Source organism: Cricetulus griseus (assembly GCF_003668045.3).
Source record: "Cricetulus griseus strain 17A/GY chromosome 1 unlocalized genomic scaffold, alternate assembly CriGri-PICRH-1.0 chr1_0, whole genome shotgun sequence".
Taxonomy (NCBI): Eukaryota; Metazoa; Chordata; class Mammalia; order Rodentia; family Cricetidae; genus Cricetulus; species Cricetulus griseus.
In genome coordinates, this window is record NW_023276806.1 from 92,484,443 (window position 1) to 92,503,610 (window position 19,168).

The 19,168-nt window shown below is 39.5% G+C and overlaps 1 protein-coding gene across 1 annotated transcript in view; it reads right to left on the bottom strand.

Moving 5' to 3' along the window:
- Window positions 1–19,168, bottom strand: part of Med12l (mediator complex subunit 12L) — a 320,970-nt gene that overhangs the window by 280,840 nt on the left and 20,962 nt on the right. Inside the window, exons 2-4 of the mRNA XM_027391634.2 lie at window positions 14,919–15,023; window positions 9,402–9,593; window positions 4,690–4,849 (exon numbers count right to left, since the gene is read on the bottom strand). Of these exons, the coding sequence (XP_027247435.2) occupies window positions 4,690–4,849; window positions 9,402–9,593; window positions 14,919–15,023 (457 nt within the window). The remainder of the gene's footprint in view (window positions 1–4,689; window positions 4,850–9,401; window positions 9,594–14,918; window positions 15,024–19,168) is intronic.

Sequence of the window (19,168 nt, forward strand, 5' to 3'; positions counted from 1 at the left end):
TTATGGTTTTTCGAGACAGGGTTTCTCTGTGTAGCTTTGGAGCCTATCCTGGCACTTGCTCTGGAGAACAGGCTGGCCTCGATCTCACAGAGATCTGCCTGCCTCTGACTCCCGAGTACTGGGATTAAAGGCGTGCACCACCAATGCGCAGCAAAGATCAGATTTAATCATGAGAGACCTTCTGAAATTCTTGGCTGCAGACATAAAGAGAAAAAAAAAACAAGAAAAACTACAAGACAGGAGACTTAAAAGCTGATCCCTCTACATGGGAACAGCCCTAAGACTGGATGAGATATAATAAATCTTGTTGGTTACAGAGTCCTCATGACTTATTATTACATGTCATTCTTTCAAATGACAAAGGTATAAATTTATATTAGAGTTTGGTTATGCAATCCAAACAGACTTATAAAGTTGACAGATGCCTTTTACCTGCTCAAACACAGAGCAGAGAATCATGTTTAGCTGATTTGTACACACTACACATTCCATACTTGGTTTAATGAAGATACATATGTCACCTTTAGAAGTTTGTATGTTTTCAGAAAAAAAGGACTACACATCAATGAAGTCAAGTAGCCCAGGTGACCCAGCCTCAAAATGCCTCTGTTGCAGCTTCCTCAAAAATCTGCATATAGAACAACTTCAAAGCTACTAGCTGAGAAGGTCCAGCTTCACAGACTATCCAGCCAGGACTTCAGATAAGCCCTGCAATTTCCCATCACACAGAGACTGAACAAAAAATAATACAGCTAGCTCTTCCAGGACTGGACCATTATCCCAATTTTCTCAGGGTCCCCTAAAGATGTCAACACCCCCTAGACAACAGGAAACGGTCTAAAGACCACAACACCCAAATTCCCAAGAGGTGGGATGGGCGATTTTTGGTCGCTCAGTGGGTTATAAATGTTTGTCACCATTTAGTGGCAGGTGGTTTCAAGTTGTTACTGGTAATGGTCAGGAAAACAACTAAACAGAGAATGTTAGATTCAGGGATCTCTTTCTGGAAAGAAAAAAAGAGTGGATGATTGACTGTACTTTTAAACTAAAAAAAAAAAAAGGAACTACTAATCTCAAATATTTTACATTGGCATGGATTTTTGTAAATTGATACAAATTTAAGGGGTTTTTGTTTTAGCATACTGTACATATGTTTCTATACTTGTTTAAGACATTGTACCTATGCAGCTCATTTTAAAATGATGTAGTCCTTAGAGGCTATTATTTAAAAATGTTTAGCATAATTAAGAAATTCAGGTTAGTACTTAGTCATCTATAACAATAAAAAAATTAGTCATGTTAGCTATGTTTTCAAGATTAAGCATATATATTTTAAATAGGTAGTCTTCAAACACTTCAGAGACCTAAACAATATGGCCTTTCAGATGTTTCTATAACATAAGGCTTTCCATGACAGTGAGACACATCTGCTCCTGGAAGCACCTATCTACTTCAAAAAAGGATGATAGGCATCAAAGGACCTCCATATGGTATTTGCTTTCAATGTGGCAAAGCTAACCACTGGGCAAGAAACTGCCCTGTGTCTACTGCTGTCCAAATTGGACAAGCAGAATACAAAAGAAGGCAATTATCAAACTTTGCCAAGACAAAGTCGGATAGTCCTTCAAAATTCCTGTTACACAGAAAAGTCTATCATATATTCTAGGCCTGTAGGCCAGAGATGAATGTCCCAACATTGCAGAGGACCCTTTGGTGACTGTCCAGGCAGCCAGCTGTTTCTGTCATGTCCATAGTTTTGGGAGTTGTTTGTTCTGCATTTCCTGTTTACTCAGGTAATATTTTATACCCTTCTTGGGTCTCTGATGGGAACTGAAGACTTGATAGTCACACCATTTTCTTTGTTACAAAATTAAAAACAAAATCTATCAAAAGAGATGTAAAGTTTATGAAGGTTGAGAGACATAAAAATGTTATTTACCTAAGAAAATATTTAAAGTCTAAAAAGATATTCTTAGGTTGGTATTACAAATTATTATAGAAAGAGGTTTATATGGATTCAAGATAGGATAGATAATGGAGTATTTTCTCTGAATTTGACGAATATAAGTAGACTGTGCATAGTGAATGTAATTCTTACCTGATAAATGTTCTCATTGTGTAACACTTTATACAATGTATTAGAGTTAAAATCTATCCTTTTTATTTAGACAAAAGGAGGAGAATATGTGTGATAATCTTTTTGTCCACTGTGAAAATGTGTCTTTGTCAAGGTGCCTTCTGATTGGTTTAATAAAGAATTGAATGACTGATAGCTAGGCAGAAGACAGGCAAGACTTCCAGACAGAGAGAGAAGTAAAGGAGATGAATCTGGGTGCATGGAGATGCTAACAAAATTCAAACCAAGTCAGACATACAGAATGGAGAAGAGGTTAAAAAAAAAAAAGTCACATGACAAGACATAGATTAATACAAACAGGTTAATTTAAGTTATAAGAGTTAGTTGGGAACAAGCCTAAGCTAAAGGCCAAGCTTTCATAATTAATAAGTCTCTATGTCATTATTTGTGAACTGGTGATCCCAAAAGAAAGTCAAACAAAACACCTTGCTTCTCCATGTTTCCAATTCCTCTTCATTCATCCTAGTGTCATTGGGCACTATGGTGTGTCACACAGTATATACCCTTTTGTGCAATCCACCCCCCCCAAAAAAAAATGTTCATTGCAATGAGTAATTAGTCTGGTTCAAGGCCTGTGGCACATCATCATCACTGGACCCTCACCCAAACTCCTAAAACTCCTCTCATATACCCTGTTGTTGCCATAAGTCATGAGGATCCTGAAGTTGTTCCACAGGATTGGTCCCTTCATGAGCTCCAGCAGGTCACAGATGGGGTAGATGATAGGATGGCCCAACCTAAGGCCCAGGATATAGGTCTGGGTGATAGCTGAGCTAGCCAGTTTGGACCAGTGGGTCCACCCCCACTTCAGGTGAGGAGCAGAGCCAGCTCTCCTAGACCCATGCCATAATGGCCAGCTCTTTTACACCCCTAATGAGGAGTGGGAGCATCTCTTCAGAGTATTGGAGCCAGCTCTCCCATGGAGGATTGGACCAGCTCCCCTGCTGCAGTGCCCAGCGAGGGGCAAGGCCAGCTATCCCAGAGACAGTGATGGGCAGGGCCAGCTCAGCATGGTCCTTTGATTTTAACATGCATGATTCTTATGACCCCCTGTGGTAACACAGGCCATGGACATCATCACAGACCTCAAGTACACAGACCCAGACATGGCTGGCCCTTGGCAGCCCATGACGCTGGTGGCAGCTCAGGCCACCCACATCAGTATGGCCCCAGTAGCAACAAGATACCAACTTGGTCTCAGGTGGCTGTCCAGACCTGGGCATCTACACAGCCCTCAGTAGTAACAAGAGCTATGGATATCAACTCAGACCTTGGCTTCTACTGGGTCACAGGCCCAGACATGGCCCTAGGCAGAAGCCCAGACTTGAACGACACCATGGCCTTGGGTGGCAACACAGGCCAACCAGATTGGCATGGCCCCAGTGGCACCGCCCTCAGACAGAATTGGAGAGAAAGAAATTATTTTGTTTGTTTTTTCAAAACAGGGTTTTTCTGTGTAACAGCCCTGGGTGTCCTGGAACTTGTTTTGTAGATCAGGATAACCTCAAACTCACAGAGATCCACTTGCCTCTGCCTCCCAAGCACTGGGATTAAAAGGGTGTGCCACCACCACCTGGCATGGAGACAATTTAAAAACATATACACATACATGCAAAATGGCATCATACCTATACAAACATAAATGCCTTGCCCTAGTTATTCGTTTCTTCATTTTAAAAATTGCTAAACAACTTCTGTAAACCAGGTGCTATCGTGAGAGACCAGCACTGAGAAGATCAAGAAGAAATCCAGCTCTGAACAAATCAAAAATTTCCATGCAGCCTTACTATACAGTTGGGATAGATGAATATAGATAACCGATAAGTTAATGTAACAGGCAGTATTAACAACTGTTAATCAAACAAAGAACAAGGCAACAGCAGTTTCAGCCACTATGGTCCCAGGATTCACTAACAGTACAACGTGGAGCTAGTGGGCACACATGTGTGCATCTACGGCAGGGAGGGAGAACCATGTCCACCTGCTTCAGTTCAAGGCTTAAAGCCAGCAAAGGCAGGCAGGCTGCTGGTGCTGGCCAAGGGAGGAGGGCAGTGAGTAGGACAGTTGCTCATAAAAGGATTCTGATCACAGGAAAGGCATGGTTTCTGTTCTAACCGGATCATTCTGGCTACAATGCAGAAAGCTGTGTTAGCAAGATTAACTAGCATCAACTGTCGTGACACAGGCAAAGGCAGTGGTATTGACCAGAAAAGAGGCAGTGAGCATAGGGGAGGAGAGGGAAACCAACAGCTGTCTAATTGGACTTAAGGCTCACTCATTTGGAGGGAAACCATGCACAAAAGCCAGTTAGGGGCTGCTTCTGTCCAGACAAGGGATGATGCTCTGACCAGCACTTCCACAGCTGAGCTACTGCAGAGGTCAACACAAAGGAGCAAAATCATGGGAACATCAACAGCACTCGCTGAGTGAGGAGTGGGTAGCTTTCAGTGGCAGCTTAGACTTTCTCAGTACTCACCATGCTAGGGGTGCAGGTGACAATCACTTGAAGAGTCCAAAGTGAAAGGGAAAACACCGAACACTGCCTCACTTACCCAAATTGGGATCCGGAGCCTGGCGTTTCTTGATTTTAGCTTCAGAAATAGCAGAATAATAGGCACAAGTCATCTTGATCAGCCACGTTGCTCGAACCATTGGCACAGAATACTTAGCTAAATATGCAAAAACGTCCTCTTTTTTACTAAGGATGGGGACCTAAAAAACAATAACATATAACAGTCACACACTATATAATTGTTAGGTAAACTTACAAAGAAGGAAGCAAGAAAGGGGCTCGAAGTTATGTGCTGCTATAAGGAAGTGTGCCTGATGCTTTTTCAAGCAGTGAATGTGGTTTTAAAAGAAGGAAGAAACTTTAAGCCAATTTTTGTTAAGAAACAAAAATCAAAATTGTGTTTAGCACATGGCAAAATGGTTATCAGCTGTGCATTCTTATTTATAAAACCAAGTCTTGTCATATTCTCAGATGAGGAAAGTTATTTGCCTTATGAACACACAGGGAAAAATAATTTCCTGATATTCTTCCAAATGATTTATCCCAAAATTGAATGGGAAAGACCAGATAGGATTTTGTCGCCATTCTACAGTTTATCCGTGGACACTTTTCTGTATGAGGCTTTCTAACTGCAACATGTCACAAATGCAACAATTTCCAGAAACTATCTGAAAGTGACTTTAGCCCAAAATATTAATTAGAGTCTAAAATGATGGATCAGTGAATCTGCCTAATACACACTGAGCTACAATAGCTGGGCAATTAATTCGCTGGCTGAAGTAGACACTTGAGGCTGCTAATTATTTCTTCAAGACCACAAAGGTACAATTCAGCAAATTAATATCCCAATATACCAGTGAATGGTTTGAAAGAGTTAATTCATTCTTCCAGAATACCTCATAAATATCCTACGAACAGCCTGTTATTCTATGTATTCTGTTCAGTTTATGAGTGTGGTGAAAAAAGTCAACAAGAGTGCATTTGTTACAATGCAGCAGGACCCATCCTAGTAAAACCATAAGGTTCACACACTCCATACCCCACAGCAGGGTAATACTTCTGTAATACTTCCCTAGGTTTTGCCAGTCAAGTCCATCACTTTCCACCACTTACGAATTTTGATAATGCCAATCCTATGCACCTCACAAAGTGGGTATTCTGGTTTTTTAATGTGCATAAAAATTATAGCAATAAGGATTTTGCCACCAGATTAGGGATTTGTTTATACCAGCCTAAGTGTTTTAATGCCATGGATTTGGCCCTTTCAATAGAAAACACTGGAACCGTGCCATGGATATCAAGAAACCTGATCTCTCTACCCCAAAAATCATACTTGAGTTTGGATTGTAAAGTCTTCACCTCAAATCTGCCAATTCATATAGCATAGGATTTTTCTACTAGCTTGCCAAATCAAGTGGATTTTTAATTTAACTATCTGCATGCCTGGTACAATATGTGATCCCTAGAATTTTTTAAAAGTTTTAAGTAATATATACATACATTCATATATCCCCTAAAAACCTAAAAGCAATCTATTTCGGTTGGGCTTTCCAAAGAAACATTAAGCTGTTCCAATGCTGAAGGAGCACTTGACTGCCTTGGTTCATGGTGTATAGTGTGTCCACACTGTGTTTACAGAAAACTGCAGACTTTCTGACCAGGTACATTTGCTGCCTTGTGTGCTGAATTCAGAACATCGCCCCCATGACACAGAAAACTATACTACACAAACACAGCTAACAGGAGGCAAAAGACATGTAGGCTAAATCTGTAAAGCTTCATCTTGACACAACACAGTGGTACATTTTAATGAAAAAATGTCCTGTAAGTTTAGAATACAAGACACATCTTTCATGGAACGTCTCTGTGTTTGCTATCATTTAAGTCAGAGACAAGAAAAACACAGGGTCAAACGCTCAGCTCAAGACCTGATGCTTGTCACTAGAGTATAAAATATGGAATCAGTGGCTTAAATTGTATCAGTCCAGGTCAGCCTGCCTTTTATTCATACACACCAAAAAGATGTCAGAGCAAAGCCTAAAAACATAGATAAGTGCAAAACACAAGTTACCCATCTCCCAAGAGTCCTGTTAATAGTATCTTTCATAGATGACCAAAGGATTTATTTAAATGGCAACTGTTAAGAGGGGAAAATGCAAACAGTTGAAAATTTGAAATGTTTAGATAAAATCGAATACAAAACTGAGTCACAGATAAACGGCACAGGACAAAACAGTAAAACCCTGAGTCGAGTCAAGACAGGGCTTTGATATCCAAACAAACAGATGTGAAGAAAGTTACTTGACTAAGCGAGAAGATATGTATAGATGGTTTTGTCCAATCTGCAGTTTGGGCCAACTTGGGGGAGGAAATGATGTTTTCTAGTGAATCTTTTTTTTACAGTAATGAATTCTATTTTTTTCAGTAAAACACTTGACATTGAATTTAGGCAATCACTGGGCAGTATTTTAGCTTCTAGATCAGTCTAGAGCTGCAAAGGAAATTAAGATGCTAAGTGTGTGCTTCTTGAATGCACACAAGGCTATCTATTACTAACATGTCTCCCTTGGATGCTCACCACCATCGGCATCTTCTGTTATCTAATCAGGACCAGAAAGAAGGGAATTCTCAGATCACAGTAGCCAAGGGCACCTGCATAAACAGGTAAGAGCTAGATAACTGTTCAAGAGTTAGAAGAATAGCCCTGGTTGCCAGAATTTTCCTCTTCCAAATCAAGTAATGGTGAGGACTGAATTAAAAGTCCTTTACACCTCTAGAGTGATGCATAACTTTATACTAATGAAAGCCATGCAGTGCTGGACACATAATCCATCCCATGTAGGAAACTATTCTAAAAGCTGGGGAAGAACTGGAAGATGACTCCAGGTCACAGCACTGTTTCCTGCCTTAAGTCCGCTTACACATAAACATCAGAAATTAACTATGTGGTTGAATATGAAGACCATGTAGAGAATTTGGTCTTTGCCCAAATCTACAAGAGCTTCTGCCATTTCAAAAAGGATGAAATTCTGAGAACAGGAGAAGAAGGACTCCTGGAATGCCTAAGACATGAATACATCAGAGTCAATGTTTTATAAAGAAAAATGTCTATGTTTGCAAAGAATTAATGCCAGGGCTTACCTGAGGGACACCTGACTTGGCCAGAGGCAGCTCCTAATAAAGAAAGAAGAACAATGGCTAATACAGCACACCATGAGTCATCTCCCTCTTAAAAGATAAGAGACCCCTACACCCTTAAAGCAAGGAAACCAATCCTTATCAATATTCACTTTAAGAAAGCATCCAAAAAGTATTCTTAGAGCAATTAACAAAGGAAAACTTTAAAGAACACCCAGCTGACAGCACAGAGGAAAGGCTATGAATTGGTGCCAAAAGCCATCAAACTCTGCAGGATGCTCTCTGGCATACATGGCCTTCAGAGACAATCAATCCATGGGCCACAACGAGACCACAAACAGATATCATCAGCACTAGGGAAGAAGTGCTCCAGCCCCACAGTTCAGGCAGGTTGAGATAGTGGCACTAACTCTGTGGGAAGAGTTGGTCACACTTAAACAAGTGTTCTTCAATGCTCCAAGTGCCTTTCACTTCTATTATCTACCTACTTACCTATCTCTATCTACCTACCTACATCTATCTACCTACCTACCTACCTACCTACCTATCTATCTATCTATCTATCTATCATCTATCTATCTATCTCTCTAAGGCATGCAGTGTCAAGATATTACAGCAAAATAAAGCCAATGGAGGATGTGGGCACTATTTTCAAAGAGTCACTTTCAAAAACAAACAGGCAAGTATCCCAAGGCATTCTCCTCTGAGCTGGTCCCATACCAGGTGGGAGTGGTAATGGCATACTTAGAACAGAAGATGGCAGCCCCTAAAACTCAGGGACTCCAGAGGAGATGAGAAGAGACACCTGGGACTACCTCAAAGCATACAAGAAGTCATAGATTAAAGACTAAGAGGGAGATTTCTAACATCTTTTAAACTTTCAAAGGACATCTTGTATTGTTCTGACTACAAGATTATTAAACCTATATATTGACTATTCCCACTGAAGAAAATTTCTAGAGATAAAGATTTTTAAAAGAACCTCCTATCATCCCACACACATCCTTGTTTAAAAAAAAAAAAAACCCCTGGAAGTTATAAATTTGACTGTTTTGTTTAAAATATTGTTTGTACTATAAAGCACACCCAGAATAAAACTCTTTATCTTGCTTGATAGTAAGACTTAGCATAAAGGCATGTGTGTGTGTGTGTGTGTGTGTGTGTGTGTGTGTGTGTGTGTGTGTGTGTGTGTGTGTAATTCCCAAGTGCTGGAATTACAGAGAGGAGCCTGGAGGGTATTTTGACAGACAAGGGAATAATCTCAAAGGGATTTTTTTTATCATATCTTGGACATCTTGATTTAAGAAAACTAAAAGTGTAATGAAAAAAAAATGAAGCCTTACTGACTACTTTTATATTTTAAGATTATGCTTAAGTCCACCTAAACTGCTTCTATGCAGATCCTTTAGGTTTCCAGACACCCTGAGCACCACATGTAATCAAAACATAGAGGGAAAGACATAAGAACAGTACTCTCTGGTGGTGAGTGTGTACCTTCAACTGAGCCTTCAGTCTATAGGGGAATAAGGAAAAATAAATGTGCATGTGAATATTATGTCAAACAGCTTCATTTATAAAATTGTAATTATAACAATGGAAGAAAATACTTGATACCTTTTTTGCCAAAATAGCAAGTGGTTTATTCCCTGCTAAGTCAGAGAACCAACTATGAATTGCACTCTGAGATCGAGCAGTAACCAGCCAATAATTATCTTTAGCATTCACTTGGGGTTTCTTCTTGCCGGTGTCCTGGAAAGTGTTAAGCTTTAGTTTCTCAGCCAATATGCTGCTGAAATATGCGCCGATCTGTAGAAGGAATGGAAACGAGGCAGTATTTAAAGACAATGTGCAACTATCTTAGCATTACAGATTTTATCTTCATTTTTCAACTAAAATCTTTATACAGCCCATCAGGGAAAAAAAATGGAAATTCAAATCGTTGAAGCCAAAAACTGATTTCCAGACAGTAAGTCCTGAGGCCCAGTGGTGTGATTTCTGTCCAGTTACACAATGCAAAACTCACACAGCACCTCTGCCCCACTGTCCCCAGACAGTGGGAAAAAGAGAAACACCGCCAAGAAATATCTGGTACATGAAGTTAATTCCATCAGAACGAATTTCAGAATGGGCTATGTTTGGATTTTGACTGCCCTCTCTCCTTTTGCCATACTGCACACCCCACAGCAGAGAATATGCTCCACACAGGGGCACACTGGAGCAGAGAGAGCCTGAAAGTCAAGGTACACATTCTTTTTCTTGTTTCATCTTAATAGCATGTGCTTTTAGAAAGGAAATTCCACATTAATACTTGATGTTACTTTCTTACAGAACCTAGAGAAATTTATTTAAAAGGAAAATTGCAAAAGGTAGAGCTAAATTAGGTACTCAGATATTTTACCATTTCATGTCATCTAGAGTTTAGGATGGGCAAAGAGCAGGATGGGGAGATGGCCAAGGGCATCGGGACAGGAGGAAGAGAAGAGATTCGGTAAATCTACAGGAAACTTGATAAGAGTTTTCAGGAATCCAGGAGGCATCCCATTTTGTTCCATGAGAATCTCTCTATCTTATGATGCAAACAATTTCTAAGAAGTGCCACCGATAGTTAGCAAACAGTAGCAACTTAAGTGAGATAAAATCCATACTCTGGAAAAATCCAAAAGTACAAGTCCCACCTTCGTTAAAAGTCAGAGTAAGTCCCATGCATGGTCTGAACCCATTTGAGCCGTTAGTTGAGCTTATCTTCAGGACATAAAGATAGTACAACTTTTTTGTTTAATGTGAACACAAGCTCCCTGAGCTGAAAAATGGTAATAAAAACTGTGGTGGTTTGAATAAGAATGCCTCCACAGGCTCACATATTTAAATGCTTAGTCATCAGGAAGTGGTACTACCTAAGAGGGATTGGGATTAGGAGGTGTGGCCTTGTTGGAGGAAGTCTGTCACTGAAGTTGTAAAAAGCCCATGTCAAGCCCTAAATCTCTCTCTCTCAGCCGATGGATCATGATCATGATGTAGCTCTCTCACCGACTGCTCCTGCATGCCACCATGTTCTGAGGCCTAAACCTCTGAACTATAAACCAGCTCCAATTAAATGCTTTCCTCTATAAGAGCTACCATGGTCATGGTGTCTCTTCACAGAAGTAGAATAGTGACTAACAAAAACTAGAGAAAGTAGAAAAACAGATATGAGAGTTTGGTTCTCAAAAATCACTGAAGTTTTTCTGTTGAAAGCAAATGTTTCTAGAACTTTCAGTAGATAAATTAAGTAGAAGCAGAACCAGTTGGTTGTAAACAAGCTGTCAATAGGGGTAAATTGTTCAGTTTTAAATTTCTCAAATGATACTTCGTCTTTCTAACAAGGGTACTAAACAACTAAGAGTATATACTGCTATATATTAAAGAAACCTCTAAGTTGCAATTATATCTAGGTTTGTTAATCAAATTGAACAAGGGTATAAAAATGAAAAGAAAATCACTCTGAGGAGTCAAGGTACCTGCTTAATAACAGAAAAAAAAACTGAATATAAATGCTTTATATTTCTCCTTGGTGAATCTTGTAAATAAATTCATACTGTAAGCAAAGTCAAAGGCCCTAAATAAACAAGACAGGAGAAATACACATTAAGGCTCAAAAAATGTCTAAAAAGTATTTTAAGACTGGTCTCATGCTGGTCTGGAGTATCTCCCCCACCCCTACCCACTGCTAGGATTACAGGTTTGCCACCAAGCACCTAGAGTGCTCAGTTTTCTTCTAACAGTAATATGTTTACATTATTCAAAAATCAGAAGATGTATTTTTTAAAGCCTCATTCTCAAAACCTAATTCCTACCTCCAAGTAAGCAATTTGATTAGTTCGCTATACAGCCTTCCTCTGTTATATGAACCAACACAAGCAAATACACAAATGTTATTTTCCTTTCTGGCATATCTGGCTCACAATGCAGTTAGTATAAACATACCTATATGTGGAATTCGTTTATTTGTATAGCTACACAATAATGTTTTACATGGATATTCTGTCTTTATTTAAACAAGACAGTATTAATGGGCACTGTCTCTAAACATTAGTGTTATGCATTATGTTAAAGTGAATACCTTTCACATTTGTAACGTACAGGTATAGGACAATTTCAATAATTTGGATGGCATGATTCTGCAATGTTAATTATACTGCCATATCACCCTTCAAAAGGTTTAATAGCAATTTATAGTCTTTCAAACAAAACGTTAAGAAGGTTAATTCAACACTTGTTTTTATCTGCCCAGAAGTATTCAGATAATAGCTCCTTTGATAAGAACATGGGAAAGGTTAAGTGTTAAGCACTAAGATTCATACATTCCATATTAATGAAATCAAATTCACATAAGAAATATTAGGTATTTGAATAGACCTCACAGAAAAAGTGGTCCAAGTTGTAATAAGTGTTATTTTTGTTAACCTGGTTACTTAACATAAAATTTGACACTAAGAACCAAAAATTGAGCAGTTCATAACACATTCAAAATTCCTACTCTCTGATAGAAACTAAACTCTGAATACCCAAAATCCACACAGAGTGTGTATGTGTGTTAGGAGTAGGAGTGTCGGGCACATCCATGCCAGAGCATGTGGAGGTCAGAGGACAAATTCCAGAAGCTAGATCTCTCCTTTTCAGTTGAGGCAAGGTCTCAGTTTTTATGAAGACAAAGCTTTTAAGGATGTGCGAATAATGTGTGCAGAAAGCAGGTGGTAGTTGCCTCCTCCCAGAAATTTACAGACTGAAACTATACATTTGGAGAGACCTACTGCCCAGACTAGCCAGCCCTGCCTCCTTGTGCTGTGCTAATAAAACACTGAATTTCCAGGTTGCCGGAGGCGCCCTCCATCAAGGCCAGCACAGCTCAACTGATCCCAGCTTTTCTGCATGTGTGCCTGCCATTTCAATGTACCTTGTTCCTTCTTTCCCCAGTTGCCCCATTCAGGTGTCCTGACTAAGCCATGCGGGACATAGCAGTGATCACTTAAGAAAGATGAAAATGTTTTGGGTACAGGCCGTAAGGTGATGGCTGTAAAGCAATATGAATGTATGTACTGCACAAGATCTACACACTACGACAGGGCAAAGTGGCAAACATGAAGTATACTGAATTACACATGGAAAACTATATGTTAATCACAAGTACATAATAATAGTTATAACATGATGTACATACAGATCACAAAAGACAAACTTAAAAATACTGTGTCTAGTCAGTGAAACTACATACCAATATACTTTTGTTTTCTTTTACATCTTTTCAATAGTATTTCTGCTGATGGCTTAACAAACAATAAATTATTTGTGTGTTTTTGTGAGAGAAAAGAAGTCTAGATATTGACTTGTGCTTTTTATTTCTTCCTTGTATATATGATTGTTTTTAACTTAATGAGAGTGAAAGTACTTTAATATCAGAAAATAATGATATAAAAAGAATTTAAAAATCAATCTCTAAAAGAAAATAAGCAGAAACACTCCTGTCTATATATCTAATTGATACATGAAAAGAGATATTTAATTCAATAAATTTTGAACATAATATTCTGACAACAATTTTTTATACTTTTAATTAAAATATAATTAATCACTTTCCCCCTTCTTTTTCTTCCTCCAGCCCCACCCAAGCCTCTTCCCTCCAAATCTGACTATACAGTTTTAATGAAAGTAGGTGTAACCACAAAAGGTATTACAGAAAAATTGTAAATCTTACACAGAAACTTGATTGTCATGATGCCAATGAACAAAAAGCAAAGCAACTGTAACACAAAGCAAAGTTTGCTGGCACTGCAGGAAGCAATTCTCACTTCAGGGAAAGGAAGACATGAAGACCAAACAAGAAGAGTAAAGGACATACTATGTGATATACAGTTAGTAACAGTAACAACCAGTAGGCAGACCAAACAGGTAGTGTTCGTCCCTCTGTCCACTGAAAGGGCATAGAACTAACAATACTCCAGAATTGCTGAGAATGCCTAGCAAGCACCCAGTGGCAGGCACATAGAACAACATGAACCTGGAAGGTGTTGTAGAACAATAAGAATTGTGGGGATGCTTAACCAGTGTTTAAAAGACCCCTACTAACCAAATACTGGAAAATTTGGGCAGCCAAAAAGAAAAATGAAGGCAATAAATCTTAACACAGAAAAATAAAACCAGGAACCTATGAGTGATGGCAAAGCAATTCACAGTGGCACAGAAAAACTAAAGTGCAAAGGGAGCTCTTCACAAAAGAACTCGAGTTAATGCATACATGAGAAATGATAAGTAGAAAAAACATGTCAGCCCCCAACACAACAAACCATTCAGCAAGAACCATTGGTGAGCGAGGCTTGCCTGGAACCCTGGCACACAGTAACAGGGACAAGAAAGCTGATGCAAATTCAAAGACATTATGGTCTACATAGCAAGTTCCAGGGCAGGCAGTGCTACCTAGTGAGAACCTGGCAAAAGAAAGAAAGAAAGGTGAGATGTGTAGAGGGAAAGAAAATGTCATCAAACCTTTGTGTGAAATTTATAGAAGTCTAGGTTATTTGTAATTTCAAAATAGCATTATGAGGGGCTTCTGGTACAGCTCAGTGACAGGACACATGCACAGGGTCTACAAGTCCTGAGTTCAAAAAAATAACAATAACTAGAGATTACCAAAAAGTAGAAGTTGCTATTTTTATAATGTAGGAAGACAGTGGGTATCACAATGACTGAATGATTGGTTTGTATAATCATCAATTGGGTGGATTGGCACCACACTCCTGACATAAAGTAAGGAACAGTCTTAGGAAAACAAAATAAATCTAGACTATAGCCATAGTCTAAAACTGACCCAGGCTCTTCTATAATGGCAGCCATGAAAGACATAAAAAATAAGTAGAAGGTGGAAAAGGACACTGTAGGAGTCTCAGAATGAAATGCCTGACAACTAACACCATGAGTGCTTCATTGTTTGCAAACAGGAGGAAATTTGGAACATGGAATATGGCTCAAATAGCAGATATATATAGACACAGACACATACACACATATGCATATATATATTGATATATAGCAATATATGTATATCAAGGGTGTCACAAACTGCCCTTTCCGGGAGACATAAGCAACAATAAGCATTACCTTTGATGGGTTGATTACAATATTTCTGGCAGAGCCATGCTCGTCTCCAGTGAAGGCTGGCTGATTGTTGAAACCCTGCTTCACGTTCACAGCAGTAAGTTCATCCTGTTCAAGAGAACATATTGATTAAGCAGAGAACAGAAATGCTTCAAATCAATCCAGACACTGGAGCCTGAGGCATTGTTGTCTGTAAGAGAAAGGAGTTGAGGGGACAATAATCAAGAGGGCAGAAACCTGTTCAAAAACCAATGCATATGTGAGCAGGGAAAGAGCAAGTGACTGCTGTAAATGCTAACACTGATTCTACCTGTAGGGCACAGAGGTTGTCTTGACTGCTTACTCAGCTTATAAGAGCACAGTAGTCAATCTTGACTGCTAACTCGGAAGGATTTAAAGCCATGGTGAAAATACATCTCTGGGTATGTATGGGAAAGTGTCCTTAGGAAAGGTAGGCTGAGCAGCAGGACTCACCCTGACTATGGTGGCGCCATACCAGGAGAAAGGCAAGAGCAAGATGAGACCAGCTCTCACTTTGCTTCTCTCACTTCCTGACTGTGGGCTCTGTATACCCAGCCACCTTACCCTCCTGCAGCAGTGAGTTCCCTGCCACGGTGGACAGTTATTACCTCAACCTTAAGCCCAAATCACCCCTCCCCTACATTACCTCTTGTGGGGCATTTGTCACTCACAGCTTGGAGAAGATAACTACTACAGATGTCCTACTATTTTCATTGCCTGTGAATTCCATTAACTCTTAACTCATGAATTGGTAAAAGGAAAAAGTGACAGTTCCTTCCCTCACACACAGAAATAAGAGATTGTAGAACTTCTTAAGTCTTTTTGGGAACTGGTTTTGTTCTCCTCATATGTAGGTTCTGGGGACTGAACCGTCTAGGCATAAGGCTTGACAGCAAGCTCTTTTATCAGCTGGGTCATCTCACAACCCAAGACCATAAAATGTTTCCATTGGAATTGTTCTGAGAAACTCATAGTTTGACTCTCCTTCCTTGATGCCCTCCCTATCTTTTTAATATTTATTTGTCTGGATGTGCATGGGTGTTTTGCCTGCATGAATGTCTGTACACCACATGCATAGTGTCTACGGAGGCCAGAAGAAGGCATCAGAACTGGAGTTACAGACCATGTGATTAACTTGGGTCCTCTGGGAGAGCAGCCAGTGTTCTTACCTGCTAAGCAATCTTGCTAGCTCCCAGCCCTATTTTAGATTAACAAAGCTCTCCCATCCAACTTATCAAAGACCCCATAGTGAGTCAAAGACAGAAATGAATGTTTATAGTATAAGCTTTGTGGTAGTAAGCATGGCACACCAACCTACAGCTGGGGATGAGGGATGGGCAGGGGGGGCGCTAGTTTTATATATTCTAGTTCACTTAATCCATACTGACTTAGGTGCTATAGAGTCAAATCCATTTCACAGGTAAGAAAAGCAACATACATCATACTAGTCCACTATCTGAGCAAGCCAACGCTGAAATACTATCCTTAGAATGATCCTAGGCTACAAAGAGACACTCTCATAACACAAAGAACAAATGTCACAGGAAAATGTGGTCTAAAAATACAATGCTACTCCTACGATTCTTAAAATGACCTCCTGAATAGATGTGGGGAAACTTCCAAGGTTAAACAAATCAAAAAAAGTATTATTATTATTCCAGGCTATTTTGTTATTGTATAACACAATATATAATAATTGTATATAATATTAAAATAATTTTAAAATAATAAAATATATAATAATTATTATCATTCTTAAATATTATTGTTTGATTTTTGTTTTTCAAGACAGGGTTTCTCTGTATAGCCCTGGCTGCACTGGAACTTAATTTGTAGGCAAGGTTGGCCCTGAACTCAGAGATCTACCTTCCTCTGCCTCCTGAGTGCTGGATTAAAGGTATGTGCCTGACTTTTAGCCTGGAATTTTAGAAATTGAAAAAAAAATGCATGACCTTCTTGCCCTGCCCAGATTATCACTGAGTTCTAGAATAAATCAGAACTTGAAAATACAGAATGGAAAAAAGAAGTTGTAAGAAATGACAGACACCAGACATAAATGTAAAACAGAAAAATTGTTCCAAGGGCTGCTGCTGTGGTTAGTCAAAAATGGTTACCTTGCCTGAGAACCTCAGCCTTCTAGAAAATCCTATGCAACTGCACTGTGCGTGCATTTATGGCAAGCCACTGCTTTGGACACTTTCAAAGGACCCCAATACAGGGAACAAAACTCTGTGGTAAGCAAGTCTCCTTCCAGCTAAGGTGGCCGCTCAAATGATGGTTCAACCAGAAGACAGATTCCTTAACTATATGAAAAGACACCTCAAACTGGTCATCTATTTTCAGAATACTTATTCAAAATTTTAAGACAAGACTACACAATGTACATTTTAAGTCAGGAAGATTTTGATCACTCTTAAGAAGCAGTTAATAAAAATGTGTCTAAAACAATAGGGATACAAATGTAGTGATAAGAGAGTATTATAAGAAAACTGGGTGTAAATTTGCCTGTGATTTGCCACGAGGGTATTGGGGGAAACACTGAGTGTCAGCAATATTTTTAACTCACAAAGGTTGTGATTTTCTCAAGAGGAAATTCTAGGCTTTTGAGATCAACTGGTTCTGCAGTCAGCTCTACTTTCTACACTCAACTAACACTCTCGCTTTGCCCCCACCTTCTTTGAGTGCTAACCACTTCAAATGGGGTTCTACAAAAACAAAACAGCACTGGGCTTGGTGGTGCACGCCTTTAATCCCAGCACTCGGGAGGCAGAGGCAGGCGGATCTCTGTGAGTTCAAGGCCAGCCTGGTCTCCAGAGCAAGTGCCAGGCTAGGCTCCAAAGCTACACAGAGAAACCCTGTCTCGAAAAAAGCAAGCCAAATTTGCATGATGGTCTATTTTTTGAAGTACCTGAAATGAACAAACACCAATGGCAAAAATCCAAATGAGTTAAGAATAAAAGACACTGGAAATGTTTACTACTGTTGACAATATTTCTCAAACTCCAAAAGCAGCACCAATAGACTCCCCTTAAAGGAAAACCATCTGATGTCTGCAGATCTAACTTTGAGGAAGCTGGCTAGGATAGTGGCCGCACCAAGCAGCTTTAAGAGATTTAGACAAAAGGTGATGTGTGTTACATGCATTCACATAGGAAGCTTCCGTGACTGCTCTTCAAGCTTTGCCAAGATTAATTAAGTGTAATTAGAAAAGAAAGAGTCCAAAATTTGGAACAGAATGATTCTAAAATGCCAAGCCAAAGCTATCTGTAAGGGACACAAATAGCTTCCTCCCTATGAGCTTTGAACCTCTTCAAAGACCATCAACTGTTACAATGACTTTTCTTGCAAAAAGAGGGAGACAGATCACAGCCATTACCTTATAGCCAAGGTAGTATTACACCAACTACCAATCACAAATGGAACTTCTATTGGCAGGTAACAAAGGTAACAAAGTTGTTCCAAAAGTAGCTATAACATAGATAAAGGAGGAATCCTACACTCCTTCCCTGACTTCAACTAAAACACTAGCCTTGCATGGCAAGTACAGTGGCACCTGCCAGTGCTCCAGAGGCAAAGAAAGGAACATAGGAGTCCCAGTCAGAGCTACATGATGATACCTTGTATCAAAAAAGGAAAGACAGTATATGTCTTAAAGCAAACTTAGGAAGAAAAAAAAATAAAAGCAAACACTTAGAGAAAGCCAGTGTTCACATTTTTCTCTACATTTTCAGATTCTATATAGATAGAAAAAAACAGACATCTGGTAGTACAAGCAAACTCCTAATGCAACCATAAGTCTCACATACAAACGCTGAGGTTGCTACTTTTCTGTGTCACTTTCAAAGCAATTGTTTAATTCCAACAAAATATTTCAAGGCTAATGAGATGGCTCAGCCAGTAGAAGTGCTAAGGTGCAGACCTAACTTCCTGAGTCTAATCCCCAGGACCTACATAGTGGCCGAAGAGAACCAACTCCCAAGAGCTATCCTTTGGCCTCCACATGTGTGGCACAGGGCACACAGGTCACACACAGGTCATACACACACACACACACACACACACACACACACACACACACACACACACTTGTGCACTTTTCCACCCTCACCATCTAATACACAGAGTCATGCAGAGGCTTCCAATGGTCTTGACCACCTAGTCGTCTAACAAACTTGGGACCACTCAAGGAACTGGACAGAAATTTCTGCTACAGATGAAGACAATGAATCAAT